The sequence below is a fragment of the Lolium perenne genome, chromosome 2 (assembly GCF_019359855.2).
Source record: "Lolium perenne isolate Kyuss_39 chromosome 2, Kyuss_2.0, whole genome shotgun sequence".
NCBI classification, from domain to species: domain Eukaryota; kingdom Viridiplantae; phylum Streptophyta; class Magnoliopsida; order Poales; family Poaceae; genus Lolium; species Lolium perenne.
The window spans coordinates 65,523,292-65,545,040 of NC_067245.2; the positions used below are offsets into that span (position 1 = coordinate 65,523,292).

The 21,749-nt window shown below is 46.4% G+C and overlaps 1 protein-coding gene across 1 annotated transcript; it reads right to left on the minus strand.

Moving 5' to 3' along the window:
• Window positions 1-8,897: 8,897 nt before the first annotated feature.
• LOC127332824 (scarecrow-like protein 32) lies at window positions 8,898-11,241 on the minus strand. Its single transcript, XM_051359163.2, has one exon. The coding sequence runs from the start codon at window positions 10,578-10,580 to the stop codon at window positions 9,189-9,191; it is 1,392 nt and encodes a 463-aa protein (XP_051215123.1). The 5' UTR covers window positions 10,581-11,241; the 3' UTR covers window positions 8,898-9,188.
• Window positions 11,242-21,749: the final 10,508 nt, after the last annotated feature.

Genomic DNA, 21,749 nt, shown 5'->3' on the forward strand with positions numbered 1-21,749 from the left:
GGTCTATGTACTTTGTCGTAATGCCCAATTAAATCTCACAATACTCATCATATCATGTATGTGCATGGTCATGCCCTCTCTATTTGTCAATTGCCCAACTGTAATTTGTTCACCCAACATGCTATTTATCTTATGGGAGAGACACCACTAGTGAACTGTGGACCCCGGTCCATTCTTTACATCTGAAATACAATCTACTGCAATTGTTCTACTGTTGTCTGCAAACAATCATCATCCACACTATACATCTAATCCTTTGTTACAGCAAGCCGGTGAGATTGACAACCTCACTGTTTCGTTGGGGCAAAGTACTTGGTTTGTGTTGTGCAGGTTCCACGTTGGCACCGGAATCCCTGGTGTTGCGCCGCACTACATCTCGCCGCCATCAACCTTCAACGTGCTTCTTGGCTCCTACTGGTTCGATAAACCTTGGTTTCTTACTGAGGGAAAACTTGCCGCTGTACGCATCACACCTTCCTCTTGGGGTTCCCAACGGTCGCGTGCTGTACGCGTATCAATCACCCAAGTGATACACAAATAGGATTAGGATATGGGCATAAGCTGTGGTCATGTTTTATTGGCTAAGGTTATTCTCCTCACTTTGTTAGAATTCTTGTACCAAGGCAATGCTAGGGTTGTCTCAAGTGTTTGGATAAGCAAGGTTTATGTACAATGCCATTACTCCACCACTCAATGCATGCGGATTGGTCTGAAGCTAACTACCAATGATGTACCTATTATTTCATGTGATTAATGGTATCTAATTATCACATAGGCTTTACTTATCATCTAAATCTACAAGGTAAGATCATGCATTAAACATGATCTACTTATTCCTCACTAATCTCTCTTTATTATTCCTCTCTTAACATTCATCTGAATTATTAGGGTTTATGATCATCACCCAATTTGTAATGATCAAAGGATAGACCTCCTAATGGTTCATTGGTGAAACATGGTTCTCCTCTCCAAGATCAAGTATTGGTCCATATACTTGAGTATACACATATAGCTTGAGCTCTTTGGGATAGGTAGGGTTCCTCTAGGGTTTATGAGTATTACCAAGGTGTAATGATCACCACACTTGCCTCCTAATGAATTACTAGAGGAATAGATTCCTACTTACCATCAAGTGTTAGCTAGGTCAAGTAGGGTTTAGTACTTGACTTGTACTACTTATATCATTAGTTAATATCAATGACTTATCTCACTAGGATAGGATTTGAATATTAACCTAGAGTTCTACTCAATGGATGGTGTACACATATATAAATAATCCTCTCCTTTCTCTTAGGTTTAATAGGAATATGTTTGAATGAACCAAACTGAATGATTAAGGGTTGATAAAGAATGAATATGAATGTCCTTGGCTTGGGTTCAAGTATTGTAGTTGAAGATATACCATGTGAATCATGGTAGAAATATTTATTTAGTAAAAGACATGGAAAAGATAAATAAAGAACAGTTTCTTAATTAATTGAGTTCTTTGATTTATAGTTGAATACTTATTTATGTGTTGTTGTAAGGAATGTCATGTTGAGATCTTTTATAAGATCTTGTAATTGACCCTTACTTAAGGTGTTATTATTGTAAAGCTAATTCCATTTGATCTAGCCCATAGATCAAATCATCTCTACCCAAAACAAGGTTGTAGCAAAGATCACAATGAAATTTATAACGCGACTTGATGATCTACTTCAATTCCAGCAAGTCAAGTGAAACTTCAGTTACTGTGATAAGTTTTATTTGAAAGCGTGAAAATTCCCTGGATTTGCTATGCATGAATGCAATGCACACTTTGGTATTCTCTCATTTTGTAGCCTCTAAACCTGGGATATTACAACCACAAAAAACCGGAATGGATAGTTTTGTCGTCCAAAATACCCCCCTTTGTTAGAGATGGACTTAGGGCATGTCCATCGGACATGACCCAAATGGCGTTGCCGCACACGAACTTGTCCGCGCGGACATGAGAACCGGGCACACACGCTCTAGCTGCGTGACCCAAACAAACCAACGCGTCCGGCATGACCCATCCGTCTACCAAATTTGGGGAGCGGGCATCGCGTACGTCCTCATGTGTCCTCCCGTGTGGGCAGCGGGCCTGTATGGCAGCGACCCAACGACCTTCTTCCTCTAGCCATCAATGGAGGTAGGTTGACTTCAAAGCCGCCCGCCCCACCTAACGCATGCACTCCTACGCTGCCCGTGCTGGCCGACGCATGGGCTAGCCGCCTGCCTTAATCAATGCCAGTGTTTTGGTCTCCACGCCAACATCCAATGCCTTGGCCTTGTTAACATGCCATCTGCGGCCATTTTCTTCCACACAATCATCATCTTCTTTCAACCCACCCAACCCCACCACCATAGACATCGCGGTAGCCATGGCCGACGACATAGGATCGAGGGGAGGGCGTCTAGGACGCCCCCCCAGAGCCGGGGTGTTGCCGAGGCCGAGGTCGCCCATGAAGACGTGGGGGGAGAGGCCGGAGTCAACCACTGCCATCCCCGTCGCCACCATCGTCACCCAAGTACGTCCCCATCGACCTCTGTGGGCTTGAGTTTGATGTCATCATCCACTTGGGTATGGACTAGGACAGGTTGCGCCTCCCCCAGAAGTTCGCGCCGGTGATCGATGGGCAAGAGCCCCACGAGCTCGTACTACGGGTGCCCGGTGGCTGGACCAGCGCCCGTGGTCTGTGGAGGTGATGTTCGGCCGCGTTGGCCAGATGTGCCTCCACAATGGCTGGAGGCGGTTCACCCGCACACACACACCATTGAAGTCGGGCACTTTGTCATCTTCAAGTTCGATGACCACGACATGCTCACTGTGAGGTCTTTCAACGAGACCATGTACCGCCGCTACTACCACTCCGACTAGAATGACTCGGCGAGGGTAAGATGGAGACACTAGGGTCTTGTACTATTTTTTATTTGTTAATTTTCTAGTTCACTATATCAATTTGAAGCGAAATTGTCCCCAAACTATGTATGCAATCTATGGATGTACCAAAAAAATAAAATATTTTAATCATATCGGATGAGAGCATGGACCGAATAGATCGTGCCGCTAGGGGCACTAGCTTACGAGGTTGGACCACGACCTAAATTCTATCAACAAGTGCATGACCAAACAAACAAAATTGGATTATTTGGGTCGTCATTTTAGATCGCGTTGTTTGATGTTATAAAAGCGACAAGCAAATAACGAAGAACGATAAAGGTAAACGCAGCGGAGACACAAGATTTAACGTGGAAAAACCCTTCCAACGCAGAAGGGGAAAAAACCACGGGCGCCAGCCAACAAAGTTTCACTATATCAGGAGTGTTTACAAACGCCGTGGGTTATCTTATAATCTGATAAACCCTAGCCGGCGGCTTATAAGATGTATATAACCGGTGCCAACGATCCATACCGTATCGCGACGGACCTCACTCCGCTCATCAGAAGTTAGTTTTCATTTAGTATATGAATTTGGATCACAATGTAACATTTGAGATGCTCATGAAGCAGGAGCCTTGTACGCGAGGGAGAGGTCTCCGGCGGCACCCAAGCCTGCGTGAACCCCGCGTTGCGTCGATACGTCATGGAGCAGGAGAGGCCTGAGATCGGTCAGTCTACGGTCCGCGTCTACTTACCTCGCCTTGCACTCATTGATTTCCTCGCCTGATATCCTCACCGGATATGGAGACCGCGACGTGGCGAGCGAGGAATCGCGTACTAGCTAGGCTAGTACCGTGCGTCGTCGTACGTGGGTAGCGCTGCCGCAATTGCGTGCGATCGGTGGCGGGTGGCGACCGCGACTCGCCGACGCGAGACTCATAATCCGTTCCTGACAGCGACGCCGGCCCACTCCCTTTTTCGCCGCGAGGGTTGGGCAGGCGGGAACGGGGAACCCAGAGCAAAACGAATGGTGGCACTCGAAAACGCCTGCCTCTTTTGGCTCATTCCTCGCCTGTTCCTCGGTTCTGATTTAGCTCGCGGTCGTTTCTTCTCTCCCTGATGAGGATTCTGGTTAGGTGAACGACTGGCCCCGACTAAATATCTAATTGCTGGAGCAGTTCGGAGCTTTTTTTTGCTAATCTAGCTCATCTAATCGACACCTAACCGGCGCTTTTACAGCGCTACGCCGCTACGGACGAATTGGGACGGTAGCCGCTTTCCGTCGCCGAACCCGACAAAGACAACGCTAGCTGCTGCACCTTGCTAAGGTTAAGACTTTGCTGAAAGAGAAAGATGCCCAAATGCTCTCATCGTTTCTCACTTATGAAGATAGTGCCTTTGGTTTGGCTAGCACAAGAAGAAAAGCATGGTGTAATCGAGCGAGACGCGCAAGATCACGAGGGCGCGCGTGGTGAGTCCGAAATGCCTATTCATATATGCATCTACCTGAAAAGAGCGCAAAAGGTAACTGAAGAAAGGCGACAATGCTAGCTCGTAGCAAAAGGCTGAAATTCGTGGCACGACAAAGCTACACAAACCGCGAGCATGTCTCCGACTCCGAGTGCCTACGATTTGCACTCCTGATCGAGTGCACGTCGGAGCATGAACGGACAGCTTAATCATGGCGTCTCGCACTGCTGCATGAGAAAGGCTGCACCGTTTTGTTCGCAGCCACTGGTTCCTGTTTCCGAGGCGGCTAAAAGCGCTTAGATGTAGCGGGCCTAATCGATTCTAGGAAGGCATAATCAAATTATACTTTCTACACTATGCATTGGCAGCTCGATAGCTTAATGAGCACAGCCATCTCAAAAGATCCTTCAATTCGCGAGTTGCGATGGGCCACGAGGATTGCCTAGCAGAAGCAGCAGCGCACTGACGAAACTCGAGAGGCAGGGCCGCAGGGGAATGGAAGTTCCTGCGATTCAGCCGTCTGTCCAATATGTGCACTGCGCAGCACTACTGGGTGTCCATCTTTTAGCTAGCAGCATCGATCGACAGGCAGAATTAGTCGACGGTTTAGCGGCATGATGCAAGTACTGAACCACTGCTCCTAGATATTTGTAAGGGACCGAAATATAAACGCGTGTACTGATTACTGAAGCTATCATGTTGACCTCTAGTCCTCTACTGCTTGTGTGTTTGCATAATCCATTAGTGCTGAGACACCAGGCCGTGTACCTCAGCACCTGTCTGTCAGTTCAGAGTGTTTCAGCCAATGGGGTTCAAAGAAGCACGCTACTAATTAAGCACGGCGTTATGGCAATTTACCGTCAGAAAAACAAAAAGGAAAAGCCATAATTTTGGGGCCCGGGTAGTCTCTGGCCCGGCCCATGCCTAGGACAGTATCGTTACGGGCCATAGAGAAAGCACGCCTTCCTAACTGGACAACACAGGCCTATGTAAAATAACGGTGGCTACAGCCCACAAGCAGATACCAATTCAAATTGCCTATGCATTTATCCAAAGTTTTTTGGCCGACCTAGGAAGCGTTGAGGACCGAGGAGATTCAGAAGAAAGTAAGTAGCAAGACATGACATGGCTTTTGACTCATAGAGGTATATGAACCCATCATCAAAAATACATAAAAAATAAAATTTTAAAATATCAAAAACTTCTGAAATAAAATTATTTGTGTATATCCAGACCTTCTATGTTTGTACATAAGTTTCCGGGGACAAAAGTATTTTATGTGACTTGTGTAAATGTTGAATTGTCATGTTAGAGCATCATTTTTTTACATGGGATACAATTTTTTTTTCCTAAGAACTTGTGTACGAACATAGGATGTTTAGATGTACAAATACAATTTTATTTTAAAACTTTTTAACATTTTAAAACGTGTTTTCGCACAACAGATTTTTATGCACCCGTAATCTGTATTGAATTTCTAAAGATCTACGCCGAATCATTACCAGCTGATATCTTTGCGCCAAGAGTGCAGGTACCAAGCGACTGCGTTCCTGCCGTTCGCCTGCAGTTTTCAAGAGGGGGCTAGAGGAGTTTATGCTCGCATAATTGACAAGATGAAGGACGGGAAAAGGTGAGTTTAGGAGTTCTCAATTGCTTTCGGACGCAGATCGCGAACCTGGAGGCCCATAACATGGCAAGATATGCGGTGTACAATGAGCTTGGCCGTTTATTTTTATTTTTAAATCCACCTGAGGGTGTGAACATCCCTATAATTCCTGAAGTCTATAAAGGTGAGGATGATGCTCAATTGTTTTTTTACAAAAAGCTTTACCATGTTATAGTAGGTATAATTGGCACTCTCCGCTCCCAGCGATGTTGACGAGGCTGTTCCTTGCTTTACCTTGTAATATTGGTGGTCGTACTCTGCTTGCTGATGTTGATTAATTACTTTACTAACTTTGTCGTGCACATAGCTTTAGCATTATGGCTTAAAATTATCGGAGAATAGTCGTTCTTATTACAGGTTTATGGTTTAGCATCTATGTTTATTATTCTACGGTCGCCTTTACAAAAGTATAAGATTTTGTGTTTGAAGATGAAAGAGTTTGAAAACCTCAAGAGATTTCCTATTTTCTTTTAGATAATATTTTGTAATCGCTAGAGACAACTCATATATCTCTATCATTTAGCATTCACTACAATAAATATATTATGGTATTGATTGTTAAAAATAAGAGAGTATACAAGAGAGACTAGGATTTTAGGCTCCTTGTATTGTAACAATGTTATAGTAGGTATACAAAATAAAAAAGCATTTTTCAGCCAACGAAAATGAAAACTAACAAAGTCAACATTGCTTGGGTCACACACATGTACGCAATACAGGCTTGTTCCGGCAACTATGCCATGGTTAAGGTTAAAGGTCATGACCTACCACATGGTACGTGAATTGTTCATAATTAAAATGTGGTCTTGTATTTCTTGAAATAGGAGTGATGCCTTCTCGCATCGTATTTTTATACTTGATTCACAAAAAATAAACATGTTTTAGTAATTATAAAATAAAATATTGTTTATACAAAAATTGAAAAATTCATTTGGCAACATTATTTGAAATGCCAAGATGCAACTATGTTATATTTTTAATCACATTATAATGAAGTTTATAGTGAAAATGGAGAAAAGAGAGAAATAGAAAAAAGTGGCCTTTGTCGAGTGCCTTAGCTCTGTCATGGCAAAACCCAGCCCCAATATGGCGCCGTTAGGTGCGACCACGGTTGCCACATGTCCCCCCAGTTTGTCGAGTATAAGGTGATTTACTGGGTGTATTGTAGGCTTTTGCCGAGTTCTTTATTGAAGATATTTGTCGAGTTTATGTGTTAGTTTAGTGTTATTTTTGGATCATTGCTGATTGTCGTTTGTTTGCCGGGTGTTTTCCTATTTGATGCTCACCAAATAGCCTTTTTGCTGAGTTCCGAACTAAACACACTCGGAAAATAGGGCATACACTTAGCAAAATATGATTTTCTGATATTGAGACCCTAGGTTTTGAGGGAAGCCTTGTGGGAAATGGAAGGTGATAACAACTTCTACTCATACTTGGTTAGGAGTTTGAGTAATAATACATATAAAGACCAGGCCACTCGCGCCATATTGTTATATGAAAGGATCCAAGACCTAGCAAGAGGACATAATTATTTGAAGGTTTCAAGCCAAAACAAGCCCATAGGGATCTAGAGCACTTCGCCTAGTTTCGTCCACACAAGTCCAAGGGCTAGTTACCCATCTATATTTCTGGGGTTCCCCACTGTAACAGCTATTTTTGTACTCAGTCTCGATATTAATCCAATCCAAATTATCTATCTCGGGAAGGGGAGGGGACTGGAGCTGATATGGGTAATGCTATTAACATGGCAATCAAAAGAACGAAGAATAAATAAATCACATGCATAAGACACAAGAGAGGAAAAACGGCAAACGTCAGCCAATAAAATTTCCTATATGGGAAGTGTTTACACAACGCTGTGGGTTCTTTAATGAAACGATTCAACCCTAAATGGTGGCTTACAAGATGTATTCAAACTCCTAACCTCTCAGCCCAAGCCTTCCGGCAATGGGTCTTGTTCCACTCATCAGAAGTTAAACTCTTTTTTATATGAATTTGGATTAGATAAATTTTTCTATCCTTTTACCACCTGATGACCCAAGTGTAGCTCCCCAACCAAACAAATCCTATACATACCGCATGCTTGAGAGACGAAGACACAGTTATCACAAACAAATATGGCAAGATTGGAAGGTCCTTGTGAATAATATCGAAACAAACAACTAAAGGTCGTGATTTCTTGCGCTCTGCGATGAGTTGCCATTAGCATTTTTTTTTTTTTTTTTTTTTTTTTTTTTTTTTTTTTTGAAAAGAAGATTACACCCTATATATCCTCTTGCATCGTTTGATGTATGGCCCTGTGCTCGCGCGTGTGACGAGTTGCCAATAGCATGGCACGCACTAAAACATATACCCAATATCTTTCTTACGCCCCTTCCCCTTCCTAGGCTTTGAGCACCATTGAACGCTTGGCGCCTCCCTATCCTTCCTCACCTTGTGCACTGCGTTCCTTTCTTCTACAACGCTTGCGATCTTTGCATCTAGATTAGCATATACTATTATAATGCAATGGATTATGATTGTATCTCTTCACGGCTAACACAATAAGGATATATTTTGTTAGAAAATAAAAATGGTGTGTCTAGGCTACATTTAGCAAGTGTACTTGCAATTAGAGCAAATCAAGCACCTTCTCAACAAAGTAATTGGATGACGCATCCACAAAGTGTACATGTCTTCGGAAGAAAACTCAAGTACATGTAGTTTAGCAAATCTGACATGAAAAAAAACACCATAGGTTCGGATATAAAAGTAAGGGAATTTGGCTTAGCTTCAACAGCACATGAAGCAAACAAAATACGAGAAGGATTAGATGTGCTAGCTAGTGTGCGAGGAGCAGCGTGTGACGGAATCATCATATCAAGTCAGATTTAAAAGGTAAGTATGAAGATATCTTCTACATTTGGCTGTAAGTATGACAATGATCCCATGGTTACATTTCTTGTTTCTCCTAGGGTGTGTTTCAGAGGCATTATCATTACAATGATCAAACTGACCAATTCTCTGCAATGCATCAGCTACCTGGTAGTAAAACTAATTCAACAGGATCATCTTTCATATCATGAACATACACACAATCCAACCCTAACCACATTATCCATGGTAGCATGCAGGCTAAACACCCACTCACCTTGTCCAACCGTATTGCCATCCGCACGTCGCCCCACCTCACGACGGTGCCCACGCCGAGGCGAAGACAACGTTGTGCCCCTTCCATGTGAGCATGAGGTCGTCGTCCTCCCGCTTCATCCCCCACCCTGCCGCGTGCTCATTAAGCATCGTCCTCACCTCCCCAGCCGCCTCCTCGCCGAATGCCACCGGCCGGAACCCCGCGCCGCGCATCCTCTGCCCCCACCTCGTCCTGTCCTCCTGCCGTTCCACCCTATCCACCCCCTCCTGCGCCAGCACGTTCTCCACCTTCCATCCGACCTCCGCCTCGTACCACCGCCGCTGCTCGCTCCCCTTGGGCAGGAAGGTGTCCACGGCGTCGTACGGGATCCACATGAAGTTGAACGCCGCGCGAAGCCTCCCCACCACGTCACCCGCAGTGAAGTCGGCGTCTTCCTCGGCCACCACGACCAGGGCAGGCTCGAGGGCTCGGAGGGACTTGAGGAGCATGGTCCGGAGCGAGACCGACTGCGCGAGGCTCACCGACCCGGCCGTCTCGTCCGGCACGGTGTGCAGAAGCATCTGGCAGTTGAAGACGAGCGCCTCGGTGCCGTCCAAGACCAGCTGTTGCACCCGGAGCTGGTCGACCAAGGAACTGAACGCGTCGGCCGGCGAGGTGGGCACCACTCGGAAGTCCATGGACACGTTGCGAGACCTCGCGAAGTTGACCAGCTTCGCGCCGAGCTCGTCGTAGGACATGTCGAGCACCGGGGGCGGCGCGCTGCTGCAGGAGGCGACGTCGGCCACGGTGAGCCGGAGGATCGGGGGCCCCTCGGCGCGGCTGGCGAGCATGTCGATGAGCGTCGGGATCTGCATGCAGTGCGTCGTGCTGAGGTCGACGACGTGCACGACGGGGAAGCCCTCGACCGCGTCGAGGATTGCGGCGTTGGCCGCCATGTAGCCGAACCGGTGCCACGGCGTGAGGTCGACGAAGCTGGCCAGCTCGACGGCCGTGAAGCGGTGCACGTGGAGCGCGGCCGACTCAACCGCGGCGGCCACGGCCGCGGTGACCGCCTTGCACGCGCCCGTCCTGGACGCGCGCGTGACGAGCGCGCAGAGGAACGCCGCCGTGAGCCGCTGGTTCGAGTCCCCGTCGGCGGGGGCGATGTTGTTGAGCACCCACAGGATCTGCTGCGTGAGTGTGGCGTCGTTGGCCTCGATGGCGTTGGCGCAGTGCACCAGTAGCTGCTCCATGCACCCGGCGCTGTTGAGGTTGCCCAGAGAGATCTTGGACGATGTCGGAAGCGGCGGCGGCGTCGACGCAAAGCCCCCGGCTGGCCACGGCCGTGCCCTGGGAGCTCCGACGTCAAGGAAGAGCCCTAACCCTAGTCCGTGTGCGCCATTAGGGTGGAGAGGCGGTGCAGTTACTGCAGCATGAGTGAACTGCATCATGTAGGGGGCGACGCGAGGTGGGTGGGGGGAATGGAAGGGAACAAATTTGCGACGCTAGCTGCAGCGATGATTAGAAAAGAGCAAGGAGGCAGAGCTGCTAGTACACGTCGAGCAGTTTGAGGAGCGGATTTGGTGCTTGTACAAAGCATATATAGAGCGCTGTGCACTACAACAGCCTACACATACACGTGCTGTCCTGCCTCCAATTAGAACTTTGGGAACGCGAATCAAAGGGGAAAACCAAGGGAGAATGGAGAGGCTGATTGATTCATCAAGTACAAGGAATATTTCAGTACTGGTGGAGCAGATGGAACTGATGATTTGTATCTAGCTAGAAACGATCTGGGAGCTGGGGATGTAAGCAATGAAATTAAAATCTTTGCTCTACTATGTACGTACCATCAAGGTTCAAGGAGAGGATCGAGATCTAACATCACTATTATATGCAAAACTAAGTAGCTAGAAGGCATCCAGATGCATGATTGACAAGCACATGTTCATGCATGCTTAATTACGACTAGCTAGCAGCTGGTATTTGCATTCAGGTGTGAAAAGCTGGGAAATTTTGTTCCTTCTGATCTAGGGGAGAAATGGTGAGCGAGAGAACGAGAGGAAGGGGAGCTAGGGGAAAGGGGGTAAGGTAGGGGAGGGGAAGAAGGTTTACCTGTCACAAGGTCGATAATTGTAGACGGAATTTTGTGGTGCTTTGTTAGATTGTTCTGGATGGGCTGCCTTATTTAGTCAACTGTAATTATCAGGATAACCATGCCACAGTAGCTAGGTCTAGTATACCTGGCAATGTGATTAATTACCAAGTATAAAAGAGAGATTTTTAGAGTGCCTTGGTCAGTTTGGGACCGGGCAGGTCCCACACGCGACAAGGCAGAAGTAGTTTATCAGTACTAATTAGAAGGGCGATTTCCATTTAATATTCACATTGTTTGGAAGCTGAAAACGACTCTTTGTTTTGATTTAAACTTGCACGCCCAACCGCTGAAAAAACAATCCGACCGAAGAATTCTCTGCATACGCCTGGTGGAGATGCTGCTCGAGTAGACCCAACACCATTGATAGATGACAGTTGTGTCTGCATGTACAGTAGTTCCACTTCCGCTTAGAGAATTTCGTTTGTTCTTGCAAAATATTCCAATTGCATTATCTAAGTAAGAGAATTGGGATGATGCATGCGTGATGTGTCATCCTCGATCGTGTGCCTTTGTTTATACTTGGCCTTAATGGAAGGGAAATTTGGGCACTGCAACTGCAAGGTTAATTTACAGTACTTTCTCCAATCCGCAATACTTATCGCTGAATCGTATGTGTTTAGATACATTAGTATTATGGATCAGAGGAAGTACTAATTTTGTCAATGTACTATCTATTATCATCCCTCATCATGTAAACATGTACGTGAGGCCAAGTGATTGGGAGGCGGTGGCGAAAGTAAAAAACCAATCTATGGTTTCTGTCCTCCTCGCCGGCGATACCACCGGTTCACTTCACCTTCGGTGGCCTTGGGACTTTGGAGGTGTGGCGGGTCACAACCCCTCACCGCCGGAAGATTTCCCGTTCTTTGCTTAGGTTGTTTTTCTGTGTCTTTTTCGGGATGACGAGGCATCGGTTACATCCTGAAGTCAGAATAGTGTCCTCCCCGCCCTATACTCACTCCGGTGGTGCGTCTAGTGCCGGCGGAGGGCGCATGGGGTCGTGTGTTCAGTAGGTCTCCTTGGATCCAGTTAGTTTTCATGTTTTGTTGATGTGGTTTCGGGTCACTCTCTTCCGATCTACGATTGTCATCATTGGCAATGGTTGCTGTCGTGGTGCGTTGGTTCTGTGGGGCCTTAGCACGACGACTTCCCGTCTAACTAATACAACAAGCTCTATTACGGCAAACTTTGCTCAGAAGCTCGCGCTAGTGTTTGTAGTCATCGCTAGGAGGTCGAAAAACATATTTGTAATTTATATTACTTTCAGGGATTGTAACATCCCAAGTTTCAACAATAATAAACAAGAGAGATAATTTCCCCAAAGTCAAAATTTGCAATTAACAAAAACTTTTTCTATGCATATAAGTGCCACATATAGGTTCATGCAATTGAGTGATTTTCTTTTGTGCAATTGCCATGATGAGTGTTGGTATGCTTAACCATTGCTATGTGAACCCTAATCAAGATCACTAAACCCTAAATTGAAGGGAATTGGAGAAAATGGGAAAAACCCATTTTCCACTCACATACACATTATGCAAAATAGCAAATCCTCAACCAAGGCCAAGATTGCTTGCTCCCTTGCTTCTAAAATACTTCAATATGATAAACTAACACTTTTGCATCCTTGAATCAAGAATCCAATACCAAGAAATCAAAAATCCTACATACATATGATAATGGTCACTTCTCCCCAAAATATTTTCTTCACCTCTTTACCCCCCTGGTTTTCTCAATTCTTGAACTAAACTTGGTCAACCAAAGCCATGTCATCCAAGACCATGTCAAGGTGAGCAACTTTGATGTTGACCATCATGGCTAGAGTTGACTAGGTTGACCAGAATAAAAGTGACAAGAGGGGATGCTGAATTAAAGTGAAGATTATGTCACTTTTGACATTTTGCAAAACAACTCCAAATTGAGTGCCACCACCACCAATACATCACTTTAATTATATAAATGAGATTCACCAAAAAGATTTCCAAAATTCAAAGAAAAACTTCATGCGGCCATTTCATCAAACACATGGCAGGCATGAATCCAGAATTGTGTGTCACCCTATTACCCACTGGTTTCTTCACTAAACCCCTTTTATCCTTGATCATTACACTCTCTTACAACCCCTGCTTCACCCTAGTACATGCCCTGGTCGATTAAAGTGAGAGGAGAGGGGAAAGAAACCCTAGACTAAGGCATGCCGTGGCCATGCCGGCCACCTTTGGCCACCATCTCTCCAGCCCTCCCCTCAACCTTTCTCCTTGTCCTGGAGCTTCCCTGTCACTCAAGGAATCGAATGGTACACCGCCCATGCTCGCCAAGGCACGGCATTGGCCAGAACACGCGTGTCCAAACCGTGCCAGGACGTGCCAGTCGACGCGGTGAGCGCGCCCTGGACACGCCGGTACGTCGCGCGCTCGAGCAGCCTACTCCTCGCCCTGCATCCCTACCGCGACGTTGAGCAGCTACTCCCCGCCCTATATACGCTAGACACAAGCCCAGGCCTGCCCCTGCACCGTCGCCGTCGTCCTCGACCAAGTGATGCCGCACGCCCCGTGACAAACCCTGCAAGCTCCCGAGCCATCCCGTCGCCTTTTCTCTGCGCCAGCTAGCCGTTGAGCATCGCCAGGACGACGCCTACAAGATGCCGTCCTCGCCTTGCCCTTTCGACCGACGGAGAGGCCACGCCGATGACGCTCCTCCGCAGCACCTCACGGCCTCCATCGCCTGCTATAAATAGAGCTCCTCCGCCCACCATTTCTTCACACACTTTGCTCCCCTCCCTTCTCTGAACAAGCTCCCCACCTCAATTTAGCACCACCTCGCCGGAGCTGCTCGAATCGCAAGCTCAAGTCCGCCGGAGCCCGCGGAAGCTCTGCTCCGATTGGCGCCTCCCCGAGCGCCGCCGCTGCTCCCAGGGCTTCCTCATCTACTACATCTTCTCCGCGCCTCTCGCCGGACTCTGCACCGGCCTGGTACGCCCTCCGACCCCCTAGGCTCGCCGCCAGGGAGCCCGCCGCTCGTCGGAGAAGACGACGTTCACACGCCGTCGGATCCCAGTCTAATCCAACGGTTTCTATTTCGCGTACCGTTTCGCTGCGTTAAGTGTCGCCGACAGGTGGCCCCCACCTCGTCAGTGCGGCCCGAGCGCGCCAGATGTGTGTTGGGCTGCGAAGTGGGATTTAAACTAGTTTCAGCCCGTTTAGCTTTCCCGCCTAGCCCATGAATTCAAATCTGGATTTAATCTTTATTCAAAATTGCTCTGCTGAAGGTTTAGTAAATTTTGAATAGTTTGAATTCTGCCAAACCAAATTTAGCAAACTTTATACCGTTGGAAAGCCCATGATTTTATCTATCCAATGCCACTGGCCCCATCTCCAATTTCAGAGTAGATTTAATTTGACAAAAAAGACAAGACAGGGACTTTTGAATATTCAAACTTTATTTAAAATTCAACCAGAATAGATTTTGAAGTAATTCCAATTCTAATAAATCACAAATGATGTCCTCTAATTGATTATGCAATAACATAGCCCTGTTGTTTGTATGATCATGGACTAGATCAAATAAAATGGCTATGTAGTCATTTCTAGAACTTTTTTTAAAGAGAAATTCAAACTCAACCCTAATATGAGAGCTACCTCTCATTTAAATTTTGATCCTAAGTACTAATAACCAGGGGGAATGACTTAGGCTAATGAACCCTTGAGATTTATTACTTAAAGATTTTAATTCATTTAAATGTTAAGTATTAAAACCTTGTGAAGTATAGCACTTCAATTAAATTGTAGTCACATATAATAGATATGAAATGTTGACTTTGGGTCAACCTATATTTCATACCTTTTTATTATATGCAGAGATTAAATCTTAATAAGAAGTATTGAGAAGAAATGAATTCCTCTAAGGATCTACATACCAAATTTAAGCAATAGGAATAATGAGAGGAAATTATTTTCTTTCAAATAAAGACAAATCAAATAATCCACCATGCCATGTTTGATTGATACTAGTACTAGTGTGTGAACTCTTTGAGTGTTTCTAGTATAGTATGTGAGCTTGGTTTAGTATTTATACCTCGTATTCATATATAGACGCTAGTAACGAGGAATACCAAGAGGAGGAGGGCTACTCTCAGGAGGAAGAAGAGAACTTCGATAACTACCCAGCTCAAGGCAAGCTAACCCTTGCTAAACACAAGTGCTTAGCTCTACAAGAGCAAAGGCACCATCACACTTTACTTTATGTATTACCTATCCCATGTTTTTAATTACATTTACTTTTGCTTATTTATTTTCAAAGTACCTTTTTGATTTATGATTCACTTGGTCTAGAGTACAAAAATACTTGGAATAGATTAGCACCACTCAAAGCTAGATAGCACCCCTCATATAGTTGCTAGTGCTAATCAATTAAAATTGCCTACTCTAGATGGGGACATGGTGAAGTGAAATGACTTTGAAAGAAAGTAAAGTGGAGGTGGTTTTGAACAAGAGAAGATGGTGATTTTTGATAAAATTGATGATTGGGTTTGAATGCGATACCCTTCCAATTATACAAGTACCCCCACAATACCTGATTATGGGTAGGGCTTAACTAGAAACTTGTGTATTTTAGTATGGGTTCCCTCTGAACAAACATCATAGGGGTTACGCTGCGGCTGCCTCCGTTAAGTGTGGATTGATGTTGAAATGAGGTGAATGTACGGCCCAAGCCCTGTGCAGTTCCCGGGTTAACTGCGGTTTCCACCGGGAGGCCAAGCTCATGGGGGGAGGTGCTCATACTAGCATATATAAGTGAAAGGTTTCGATTGATGATCCGCGTACTGTGTTACGATGATTCGGGGTTATCCTCGACGGATGAAATCAAAAGTTGTGGCACAAGAGTACAACCTCTGCAGAGTGTTAAACCTATTCGAATAGCCGTGTCCACGGTTACGGACGATTGGAAAGGCCATACTATCTCCGTTATCATTAAAATGTTTTGATCCTAGAAATGAATGGTGGATTGAAAGGTGACATTATGGTGAACCATACTGAGTTGTGGGAATGACACTAATGTTCCCACTTGAGTTAGTCTAGCACATGATATAAGCTTTTACCAAAGATTTATGAAACTAAAACTTGGCTTTATGCAAATAAACCTAGAGCTTAGCACCCCTTACACTTACTGAGTATTTATCTTAGAGTTAGTTTGCGAGTACTTTAAAAGTACTCATGGCTTTGCCCTGGCTATTCAAATGCCAGACTATGAAGGAGAGCACCAGTATCAGGATGACGGACAACAGGACGTCTACGATAACTAGGATCGTCTTCTAACGTCAAGCGTTGCCTGTGGAATAGATATTCCACTACTACTTCGCTTTCGCTACTATTTGTGATGTTGAACAATATATTCGTGTAATATTGGATCATGTGATCTATGGTTGTAAGACAATATGTGTTGTAATAAATGATGACTCTATGCTACTTACTATTATGTCTCGCAAAAACATTATTCCCGGGATTGCGATGTACGGCATAATAGGCATCTGGACTTAAAAATCCGGGTGTTGACAAGTTGGTATCAGAGCCATTGTTTGACCTTAGGAGACCCTAGTTAGAATGGACGCTCAAAAACTTAGTTTCAAATTCCATGATTTGACTAGTTATGAAAACCTTATTCACCTTCTTACCTTGAAGAGTCGATTACAAACTTTAAATTCATGCCCTTCTTCTAAGTGAATTAAAATTTGGAACACTTGCACTTATCTAACTTAATCATCTCATCTCTCTACAGATGGATCACGTCGTGGATGCGCAGCCCTTTCTCCAGACTGAGTTCTATCAGTTGGGGAATGGTGGAGAGATCATCTTTGAGAGGGACCTCTTCTCCCTCTCAGAGTTCCTCGGGCGCCCACCACCGGAAGTCTTTGGCGGAATGCTGAATGACCAACCCGGTGGTCAACTTCAGTGGGTGATCATGGTGGACCTTCGTGGAAGGTTCACGCTCCCAATGAGCGCAAGGATCCAGTTCTCCTTCAGGGAGAACAACTGGGCGGATGGTCTCGCAAGGGGACTTCAGGAAGGACTCGCACGTCTGTGCGGGCAAAACTTCATGGACTTCACGGATAGTCGCTTTGTGCACTATGCAAGGCACAACTCCCTCGGAGTGCCAATGAACCTGCCGTCGCACCCGCAACTTCGCCACCATGTTGATCATCTTGACTTCATGCTGAGTGAGACCCGCATCGACCTCGACAACTCCCGCGAATACGCCAACCACACCCACATCCAGTTGGCGCAGCAGGCGGATACCATCAGGGTGATCGCCGGAGAACGCAGGGCACTCCGCCGTGCCAACCAGAAGAAGGATCACGCCATCAACCGCCTGAAGGCCAGGATCGCCACTCTGAAGGCGACCATCACTGCCCAAGCTGAGCAGATCCAGGAGCTGGAAGGCGAAGGTGAAGGGGAGAACATCCAGGGGGACGGCTACTCCTACGTCAGCAACGACGACGACTACGAGGAGGAGGAAGACGACGACCTGGAGTTCCACCCTTACGAGGATGGCCACGAGCACCTCGATGCCGGGGTAGACAATGTCTACCCTATCAACGTCGATGGCGAGTAGTTCCGTCTGAGCACTTGCGCCCCGTGTTATGTATCGGTCCTTTGTACCCGCCCCATGTATTGTAGTTTGTTGAAAGGGTTCTTAAAACCCTCCTGAACATTTGGCTTGTAATATGTGCTACCTCCATGACTATGTTTGTGTGTGTGTAATATTATTATTACTATGAATCAAGTTTTAAAGTTGAAATTTTATCCCAAAATGAGCCATAGACATTTCCCTCTTATCTCATGATCCCTATCAATTCGTATGGCACCCCCAACTCGCAACGAAGCCGCAATGATGCAAATGCTGCAACAGATGATGGCAGAAAGAGAGGCTGAAAGAGTTGACCGTCAAGCCAACTTAGCTGCACTTCAACAACTTGCTCAGGGCAATCAAGGCCACGGAAACCACGACCACCCAGGGTCAAAGCTGAAAAACTTCCAGAACACTAACCCACCGGTGTTCAACAAGGCCGAGGAACCCCTCGATGCTGATGATTGGCTCCAAACTATGGAGAACAATCTCGAGGTTGCCGGAGTGGAGGACAACGAGAAGGTGTTGTTCGCCACCCACTATCTGGCTGGACCTGCACGTGCCTGGTGGACAAGTACCCGCGCCTTACATGCGGGGCAAATGATGACTTGGGAAGACTTCAAACTCAAGTTTAGCAAGTATCACGTGCCCCCGGGTTTGATTAAGAAGATGAGGGATGAGTTCAGGGAACTGAAGCAAGGCAGAATGACCGTGGTAGAATACCGCGACAAGTTCCTCACCTTGTCAAGGTACGCCCCGGATGAGACGGACACCGTCGAGAAGAGGAAGGAGAGGTTTCTGAATGGACTGCATGATGAGATGCAGACTGTACTGATCAACATCCCCTTTGCTGACTTAGAAGCCCTTGTTGACTCCGCCATTCAGATGGAGGGGAAGATACACCAAGCCAATGAGAACTGCAAGCGCCGTATGATGAACCAGAGTGGGCCCAGCAACAACCACAAGTATCGCCCCAGCTCAAGTGGAGGGTTCGCCCCAAGAAACAACAAGCCCCCGATGCAGAATCCACGTCCGAGTTATCAGAACCGGAGTGGAGGAAACCCCAGGTCAGGAGGACACCACAACTACAACAACAATAACAGCAACTTCAACCGCGCTCCACCCCGCGCCCCCAACAATAACTCCAACACTGCTCCAAGGACTGGGAGCAACGCTGTTCCCATCACCCCCAAGGACAAGTCCACCTACAACTGCTACGAGTGCGGAGTGGCTGGGCACTTCTCCTATGAGTGCCCCAAGAAGCTCGCCAAGATCGCCGCCAACACCTCGAGGCCTGCGCAGCAGCAGCGTCGTGTCACCACCAACAAGAAGTTCGCCCCCAACAACCCGAACAACCGCAACGGCCGCCTCTACCACATGAATGCAGAAGAAGCTCAGGAAGCCCCAGACGTTGTGCTGGGTATGTTCTCTGTTAACTCAATACCCGCAAGAGTGCTGTTTGATTCTAGAGCATCGCATTCATTCATTACCGAAGATTTTGCATGCACTAGTAAGATTCAACCCATCAGTTTGAAGCATATCATGATAGTTCAAATACCTGGATCAACAACTAAAGCTAGAAAAATTTGCAAAGATGTGCCAATCAGAATACATGAAATAGAATTCTATGCAAATTTGATTGTTCTGGGAGCCAAAGGTTTGGAAGTAGTCCTGGGAATGGACTGGATGGCGAAACATCATGGACTGATTGATTGTGCCAAGAAGGCCATCACCATGACTAGTAGCACCGGAATAATAGTCGAACACATATCTGAAAAGATGCCCCGAAAGTTCACTTGTAACCAAGGCCTAGCCAAACCCACTTTGGATCAGATCAGGGTCGTTTGTCGATATCCTGATGTGTTTCCGGATGATCTACCCGGTATGCCCCCAGATCGGGATATCGAGTTTATCATCGAGTTAATCCCCGGAACCGGACCTATAGCCCAGAGAGCCTACAGCATGAACCCGGCAGAGTTAGTAGAACTGAAGAAGCAACTGGATGATATGCTATTCAAGGGTCTGATTCAACCAGGTGCGTCACCTTGGAGATCCCCAGTTTTGTTTGTGGATAAAAAGGACGGTGCCACTCGTTTGGTTACGGACTATCGTAAGCTTAACGATGTCACCATTAAGAACAAGTATCCGTTGCCCAAGATAGAAGATCTGTTTGACCAGCTGACCGGAGCCCAAGTATTCTCGAAGATTGATCTGCGGACAGGATACCATCAGTTGAAGATTCGTGCCACCGACATCCCCAAAACTGCCTTTACCACCAGATATGGATTGTATGAGTACAATGTCATGTCATTTGGATTGACCAATGCCCCCGCTTACTTCATGAATCTCATGAATAAGATCTTTATGAACTTCCTGGACAAGTTTGTCATTGTCTTCATCGACGACATCCTCATATACTCCAAGTCCGAGGAAGAACATGAGCAACATTTGGAAGTGGTCCTAGATACCCTTCGGGAACATCAGTTGTATGCCAAGTTCAGCAAGTGTGAGTTCTGGTTGAAAGAAGTAGGATTTTTGGGTCATATCTTGTCAGCCGGAGGAATTGCCGTTGACCCCGCAAAAATCAAGACTGTTGAAGAATGGAAAGCCCCAACCACCCAAACCGAAGTCCGTGCATTTCTCGGATTGGCGGGATATTACCGCCGATTCGTTGAAGGATTCTCGAGCATAGCAAGACCGATGACCCAATTGTTGAAGAAGGAGTGCTATGGTATAACAAGCGCCTTTGCGTGCCGTCAGACTCAGAATTGAAGCAAGTTATTCTGAAAGAAGCTCACGACACCCTATACTCCATTCACCCCGGAGGAACCAAGATGTACCAGGATTTGAAAGAACAATTCTGGTGGCATGGAATGAAGAGAGAAATTGGAAGCTACATCGCCAAGTGTGACATTTGTCAAAGAGTCAAAGCAGAACACCAACGTCCCGCAGGACTGTTGCAACCCCTACAGATTCCCGAATGGAAGTGGGATTCCGTAGGAATGGACTTCATCACCGGACTGCCCAAATCTAGTAAAGGAAATGATTCCATCTGGGTAGTGGTCGACAGACTGACCAAAGTTGCCCACTTCATCCCCGTCAAGACCACCTATCAAGGACCGAGACTCGCAGAGCTATATATCTCAAGGATAGTCAGCCTGCACGGAACCCCGAAGTCGATAGTATCCGACAGAGGATCCCAATTCACCTCCCGATTCTGGCAGAAAGTACATGAAGGACTTGGAACTCGTCTGAATTTCAGCACCGCCTATCACCCGCAGACAGATGGACATACTGAAAGAGTCAACCAGATACTAGAAGATATGTTGAGAGCATGTGTGCTAGAGTATGGATCTAAGTGGGAAGACTGCTTGCCGTATGCCGAATTCTCGTACAACAACAGCTACCAAGCCAGCTTGCAGATGGCCCCCTTCGAAGCACTGTACGGAAGGAAGTGCCGTACCCCTCTGAATTGGTCGGAAGTAGGAGAGAGTCAAATCTTTGGACCAGATATTCTCCGAGAAGCCGAAGAGAAGGTTCACAAGATCCGCGAGTATCTCAGGACAGCCCAATCAAGACAGAAGAGCTACGCCGACAAAAGACGCCGAGAGATGACCTTCGAGATCGGAGATTTCGTATATCTCAAAGTGTCCCCCCTTAAAGGAATGCAGAGATTCCAGCTTAGAGGAAAGCTCGCACCCCGATATGTCGGACCTTTCAAGGTCCTGAGTCGCAGAGGAGAAGTATCCTATCAGCTAGAGTTACCGGAAGAAATGTCAGCGGTGCACAATGTGTTTCACATCTCGCTACTCCGGAAGTGTTTAGAAGTGCCTGAGAA

Excerpts from the sequence above, each read along its gene's own strand:
- LOC127332824 (XM_051359163.2), bottom strand. The coding sequence starts at position 10,580 with ATGATGCAGTTCACTCATGCTGCAGTAACTGCACCGCCTCTCCACCCT.